Source organism: Diorhabda carinulata, chromosome 7 (assembly GCF_026250575.1).
Source record: "Diorhabda carinulata isolate Delta chromosome 7, icDioCari1.1, whole genome shotgun sequence".
NCBI lineage: Eukaryota > Metazoa > Arthropoda > Insecta > Coleoptera > Chrysomelidae > Diorhabda > Diorhabda carinulata.
The window spans coordinates 2,187,294-2,195,208 of record NC_079466.1 but is presented as its reverse complement, the minus strand read 5'-3'; the positions used below and the strand labels follow the sequence as shown (position 1 = coordinate 2,195,208).

The 7,915-nt window shown below is 31.9% G+C and overlaps 1 protein-coding gene across 1 annotated transcript; it reads right to left on the bottom strand.

Moving 5' to 3' along the window:
• Positions 1-1,118: 1,118 nt before the first annotated feature.
• On the bottom strand, positions 1,119-5,621 carry LOC130896283 (mesoderm induction early response protein 1-like). The gene is made up of 3 exons (XM_057804276.1): positions 5,480-5,621; positions 1,401-2,254; positions 1,119-1,344 (listed from the first exon to the last, which is right to left on the bottom strand). Exons 2-3 carry the CDS (start codon positions 2,241-2,243, stop codon positions 1,174-1,176), a joined length of 1,014 nt encoding a protein of 337 aa, XP_057660259.1. The 5' UTR covers positions 2,244-2,254; positions 5,480-5,621; the 3' UTR covers positions 1,119-1,173.
• Between the last annotated feature and the right edge of the window lie 2,294 nt (positions 5,622-7,915).

Genomic DNA, 7,915 nt, shown 5'->3' with positions numbered 1-7,915 from the left:
TTGGATTTGGAAATATCCGAGCCAACTCAGGTATAATACTATTTTCCAATAAATCTAAATACGCAGTACCATTTAAGTTACCCCCAATGAAAAAGGGACCAATTATTTTGTCGCCTATTATTTCAGCCCATACATTCAGTTTTTCGGGATATTGGGTGGGAGATTCACGCATCCAACGAGGATTGTTACGTGACCAGTCTCCACAATTATGCCGATTTACGTTTCTATTAATACAAAAAGTGACTTCATCGCAAAACATTACATTACAAAATTTGGATATTTTTGATTGTAACATTATATACGTCTGCAAACTATCAAAATCGTCATCTGACAACTCTTGAACCAATGTAACTTTGTTTGGATAAAATTTTCATTACTGATGTTTGCGAAATATCAAGTTCCCTGGATATTTTAACAGGACACAAATACCTAAAGATTTTTTTTCAGTTGATGCAATTTTTCTTCGCCGTGATTTGGATAAATCTTTTACTGAACCAGTTTCGTTAAATTTTTCACTAATTTACCGACAGTAATCTTGTTATGGGATTTCTGTTAGGATATAAATTATTAAAGAAATTTGCATGTTTCTTATTGACTTTTACACCTTTTACCATATCCTAATATCAATTCGTTCTTTTTCAGATAAACGATCCATTGTGACATTCAAAAATAATAGTTTATTGAAACGCCAAAGTTCATTATTTTTCAGGAAAAATAAAAGATCTGACAACAATGTAAATACCTCCATAATACCGGCTGTATCACAAGACTCTTGTACACAAAAATTCCTGAAAATCGTACAAGCCGTTTCCAAGATATTTGATGCGTTCCGTACATAAAACTCATTCTGTATATTGTATAATTCAGTGATGTCATCGAAAAAAGGGCATTCTATTTAGAAAATCGTATACTAGATATGTTTTACTACTTTTGAAACATCCTATATGGCTGAAAATAATTTTATATGGTACTCGTACTTGATTTTCATGTGGCTAGAAGAAGCGATTTTGAAAAATATCATCTTTTGCCTTTAGCAGAGCGTACAGATACAAGTGACTTACCATGTATAGGATAAAAGTAATCCCGTGGAAAACTTTTTGGCTACGAAAATACGACAATTTTCGAAACCTATGCTTTATTATAAAATAAATATTTCTACATAGGATAAAAAGGTTATGTTTCGTTTTTTGAAGTGGAGTTTAGATTATCTTGACATTTCTTATCATCAACTATTTGAACATTTGGTGATGAACTACTATCACGCATATCCTGATCTTCCAGAAACCTATCCATGAAATCGGTTACACCAGGATGAAGAGCGTATTTCTTCTTCTCCAATCTTACCTGTAAATTAACCAACTGATGTTCAAATTTTTTCAAAAAATAATAATACAACTAACCTTATTAGCAAATATGTCGTGTCTTTCTGACTTTTTCCATAAATAATAAAACTGCACCAATTCTCCCACTGATCTCGTCCGTACTTTATTCTGCTGTGTCAGATAAAAATTTTTACCAAACACTCGAACGCCAGCTTCAAAATTTCGACATTCCTCTTCAGACCAAGGAGACATATTTTCGTTATGTACTCCAATATTCATTTTCAATCTTCTCAAAGCTTCTTCAATATTATGCCCACACTGCTGCAACAAAAATAGGAATTGCTCATTATCCCTCAGATGACTTCCCAGAGGCAAAGACGGTTTCTGGATAGTTTCCGCTTTACGGAGATAATCTTCCACTGCAGCGTTTTCAATAATAGTAGGATCCCAAATCAATTTATCATCATTTTCATAAGGTAAGGCATCATCATAGTGACAAAGTCCTTCTGGTACTTGAGCTTGATAATCACTTCCCACCATAATGGTTTTGATAATAGCATGGTTTTCTATTTCATCAGGATTATAATTATAATGTGAATCTTCATCTTCATTCACTTTAGATCGGAGCAGTCTTGATGCGTCAGCATATTTTTCATTTTCATAGAAAGGTCTTAAAGTTGAATGCCTAGATGCTTTATTAATTGATCTTCGTGGACTTTCGTTTTCTTGGTTTTCTGTCAAATATAAAACTTTCTTTTTCATTCTAGATAGAACAAAGTTCTCCCCGGATGATGTCGAATCTTCTCTTTCCATACGAATGTCTTCTACAAAACCATTAGTTAACGTTTCTTCTGAAGAATCGGAAGATTTGTCATCATCGTCTGTTAGGTTTTTGTCCGCACATCTTTTGGATCTATCCATATTCAGTTATACTAGAAATAGATGTGTTAAAATTTAATTTCAAGATTACTTATTATAAATTCAAAATTATCTACGGAGCTGAATGGCAACGTAGCTGTACTGACGAAAGTGATGTACGACCATCGAGCTCGATAAATAAATGGAAAGGACTCGTCAATGCGCCAAGACAAGCAAAAGTGTGTCCAAAATTGTATAAGAGACAACACATGATTGTAGGATCTTCGTCTTTCTCATGAGAGCTCTGGTTAATGGCGTTATTCGTTAATATTTCTTATGATTTCATATTACTGTATTTGATTTTGAATTTGTGAGGATTTTGAAGCATTGTGAATACAAAAACTAGTGAAGTAAGTGTTGAGGACATTTTCATCATATTATTAGCACATATGCTGCTGTTATAAACTTGGTAGTGGTCTTATTTGAAGCTAAAGTAAAGTTGCGATTTTTGAGTGTGTGGACATTTTAGTTGGCCATCTAACTTATAATAGTGTTGAACTGTGTTGTATGTAATTGCTATTATGTGCATGACCGAAACAAATACATCAAAAAAATTTTACGAATCATGGCTGTAGTTCCTCTACTGAAAATCATAAAATTGTTGTAAATCGGCGAAGTTTGCTTAATGCTTCAAAAATTGTTTTTTATATTAATAGTTTTTAGGAAAAACGATTTATGTCATTGATAAAGGAGAGAGAGATATTAAAAAAAAGGGATTAAGTGTAAAAATATAGATTTCTTTAATGTCTTCTTTCTTAGACCCTTAGATATATTAATGCATCTAAATGTTCTTGATTTTTGTCTCTTGTAATAATTTTTGGGACATAAAATTTGACGTTTCGCCTTTTCTTTAAGTCTTTATCAAAATATATTAGTAAATAGAGCTACAAAATACTTTACAGACAAAATCAGTCTATTTATTCCAGTGCACCTCATAAATCACGAGTTTCTAGCAGAGGAACTACATGAAAATCAAATTGGAAGAAAAATTACTTGAATAATGAAATTCATGGAAAATCGTCTATCATTAGACAAAAAATGATGAAACTAATTTTATTCAAAAATTGCTAAGTGGGGCTTTATATAGGTAAGAATGAAATTTCTACGTAATTTTCAGTTGTATATGTGATTTTTATTCGAAATAAAATGCTTTTGTCTCTTAAGGCCTTGTATATTCGAATCGTATATAATGCCTGTAATTCAATTATACGATATGTCCGAAATTATTGGAAACATATGGGAAACTTTTTTATTGTAAGTTTTACGAAAAAACATATTATATTCTTTATGAAAATCTCTGTTTTCGAAAATAATAATGTTTTTAAATTTGACATTGTCAACAAATTGTTTTTACATTTGACATTAGATGTACAGGGCGTCAACAAATTGTAAAAGATTAATAGGAATATTTTGACCACGAATTTTAGTTGGGATACACTTAAACTTTTAACTTATTTAACGAGTCAAAACACCTCAAATCTTCGTTTGTTGATTTGAAATATTTCAGCAATAAATTTAAATAAAAAAAAATAAGTAATACCCAACAGAAAATAATTTAAAATCTAGGTGGCTCTGACAATGACATTTCTTTTGCCGAAAATCAGTCTAGTAAAAGCTTTCGAGAAAGAAAAAATACATTCCGTCTAGTTAATGTGCGTTGAAATTGAAATGCAATTGTAACTAATGTAAACAAAATTGAAAACGTCAGTGTGTATTAATTGTACATCAAGAAGTAGCAAAACTGACGTTGAAATTGACTCTACACGAAAATATAGAAATTGTATTAATTGGCGGAAAACCTATAGGGAAGCAGCAGTAATATTCTATCTTGATAAAAATGTACATTTTGCGAAGATATAATAATGCTTTCAGCAGTAGAAAATCCCAAAGATGTAAGTAAAGATGTAGTTGCGAAGATATTAAAATCTAACAAATTTGAACCCTATAAGCCCCAGTTCATTCAAACTCTAAAACTCGAAGATTTTAATAAAAGGTTTGGACTCTGGCTTGGTTAGGGGAGTTAAAAGATGATCATTATATGGAATGGTGCATACTTTTTTCGGACGAAGCATCGGTTACTTCTAATGGCAAAGTGAGCTCACGCTGGTGGAACGACATTAATCCGCATTTTTCTGTCGAATGTCGCTACCAATATTGTTTTAAAACAAATGTATTGTGTGGAATATTCAAGGAAAGAATAGTTGGACGCTTTTTGAGAGAATACTATGAATTCTGAACGTTACTCAAAATTTTTGAATGATAAAATTTCCGATTTTATTGATAACCTACCAATAATTGACAACCAATATGATGAGGTACCATGTCATAGTACCAGCTTTTTCTAAAAGAACAATTAAATGCTTAAAAAGAAACGGTGGACAAGTTGTGATGCATATTTAGTGATGAAAAAGTTGAAACTGATTTTTCTTAATCATGCTCTTAAAGTATGATGTTATGTTTCCGAAATAAATAATTCTAATTACATGTTTGTTTATATTAAGATAATTCTTAACAAATAAAAATCATCCAGTGACCTCATTGTGATAATACTGCCTGTAATTAGGAAATGTTAAACTGTTAATAATAAAATTAAACATCATGGATTTTACTAGCATTCCTTTTAATTTTTTTTTTTCGCATGAAAATTCAAGATTTTGAGTTTTATCATAATGAATTTAGGAGCTGCTAGTTGTGAAAGACTAGTTGAGCTAGGAAAAGTTTTAGAAGGTAATCTTCAGGATAATTAGACATTAGACGTCTAGGAATAAAAAATTCGGGGGTGGGTGATATTTAAAAGTAACTAGCTAGCATTAAAAACGTTTTCGCGAAAAACATAACGACAAAGACAATAATGGAACAGTTTAAAATTTAAATATATATTATTTTGTCTCACAGATGAGTAAAAGGTTATATTATTTCGTATTTTTCTTATTACTTTCAACATTATATACATTACTTAATAAAAAAATAGACCCACAAAAAATATTTCAGAAGCAATTTATTTCCTGATTAATGCACACTCTGAATTGATTTTACTATGAATCTATGGTCCAGAATGTTCATTACAATAACTCTTGCTTTCCATTCCACATATGAAAAAGTTTATTATTGTTTGTGGTTACCATGGCAACTACCTAAATATTAACCGTTACTAGGGTTGGTACTGGGAAGCGAACAACAATGAATAGGTTAAAACTGGCGCGAGTTCTAGAATTACATAGCATTAATTAGAAACTCACCTAAACAATGTTCTAAATGCAAATAGTTGATGATCTGTTGAATAATTATCAATCTATTTCTGTTTCTGTTGTAATTTCCACCTTTTCACTATACATTTTGATACTTCTTTGTTCTATATAAGACATATACGTTTTTACCGGTATAAATCACAGTCGCAGATCAATATCGAAACACTGTTATGAGGGTTGACTGTAGGGGTGAATATTGTTTGGAATTAACCTATAACCTTTCGCCGCTAGATGGAACTGAGGTGTATAAATTCTGAATAAATACATAGCAAGAGCTATGTAGATTTCACTACAAAATTTCACGATTGGTATTTTTAAATCACAGTTACGGTATCTAGATAAAAGGTAGGATTACTGATATCTTGGAAAATTTTTGTTTTAACGAGAACTTTCATACTATCTCGTTGACTTAATTATTTCTAGTGTTGAATATGTCTAATACTTAGACAAGGAAAGACTTGTCTATATTTGTCAAAGGTCTAGTACGAAAGATTTGTATCCTCCCTAATCTACTAAGAGTACAAAGTACAAACTGATCTACTGTACATATGACTTCGTTATCAGAAGAAAATCGTTCATCACACAGCTATTCTTCAAGTGGGAGCAGCTGGTAATTTCTGAGCGTCCAATCTGGAAAATATTGTTGATGCTTAAGTAATTGGACGTCACAATGAACTATTGATGCTGTTGCAATGGTGTACACTTGTTAAGAAGTGCGTAATCCTTCGATTCATGCTCCTTTTCATGTGGTAAATTTTGATTTTTCATCATTCTGCATTGCCTACTCTCGTCATGCAAAGCAAAATTTTATCGCTATACTGCATAAAAAGATGAATAAAAATATATTTCCATTGCACCATGCTTCTGTGCATGGTGCAATGGTGACGATATTTTTTAAATTTCAGTTGGGCAATTAGTTAATTATATACTAAATGATATGTGAAAATTCCTTCACTTTTTTCCCAAAATCTTTGTGAATTTGTTGGGCAAAAAGAGTAAAGTCATTGGAACGTAAGTATTTAATCAACATACTTTGCTCGATGCGATGTATTTTGACACTGAAGTGTGAGCCTCTCTAGTCTTCGGGTCTTTACTATAAGCCTGCTTAAACTGGTTATACTTGTCAGTTTCTGGCTTTAGTTTTGATGGGTTGTGATGGGAATTTGTAATAGATAGTTATTTTTATATATAAATAGGTCATGAGCGAAGCAAACGGAACATCTTAGTATTTATTCGATTTTACATTAAAATTACCAGTCAGTTATATTCTGGTAGGTATTACTTATGACCCGAAGCCTCTGAAGTAAGCTGAATATTCATTCATATCACATTGATATAATGACAAACACTTCAATTTTTAATATCTCATGACAACGCCTGTGAAAAATTCTCCTAATTTCTATTTATATTCTCCTTTTTCGACACCTTTTAGTTTAGTAACGTTTTCACCAAGACTTCGATTGAAAGTATGAAATTATTCAATTTAATCAGTTACGGATATCGAATTTCAAAGATTCAAATATATTAGCTCAAATATTTTCTATAGAATGTCTTGAGGCAATATTCAGTAGCCGATGTACTCTTTCTTGTCAGTTTCTTTGGTATTTTTTGCAATCCTGTTATTGACTTTGATGAATCGGTTGCATACACATTGTTAAAAGTCGTATGTGCGAATTATAATGTTATATTACCCCGAACTAACTTTTTTCAGTTACGACTTATATCCGACATCTCCATTTCCATAAAAATCGAAACTGAATAGATTTTTGTTGACATTTTTCAGATAAGGGTGCAACGTCCATAACATTTCTATTAAGGGTACCCTGCTCGGGGTTTCAACCAAAAAAATATTTGAATGAAAGACTAAATATTGGTAATAATTGGTATTGTTCGAGAGTGAGGGTTGATTCCATAAAAGTAGAAGGCCATGAGGGGGTGGTAGGGGTAGAAAAAGTGTAGCCGACTTGACAACCCATGATGGATCGAGTCGGCGGGGCCCAACGTTTGCTAAAACCTTTCAACTCAGACTGTGACAGCGTCCTATATAACAGAATCCGAGAACGTACAACTTTCTGGATTAAAGGATATATCAGAATGTTGCTACTTACTTCGTTGTTAATTTCGGATAGTGCCAAATAAATTACTCACTCAAGGCAGTTCAATTCGAAAACGTAATTATTTTATAAAAAAGTGATTCGAGTATCTATATTGATATATACGTACGAGGATGGTCCCAAAAGTAGCTGATCCAACAGAGAAAACACAAAAATTTTGGATAAAAACGGAATCTTCTTTTCTTTTCTCAATAAGTTCGAAACCCATTTTATAATAATCGGCATGCTCTTCAAAATAGCCATTAACTGCCAGCATCACCTCTTCATTGTTGGAAAATCTTTGAACAACGAACCATTCTCTCATTTCGTTTTT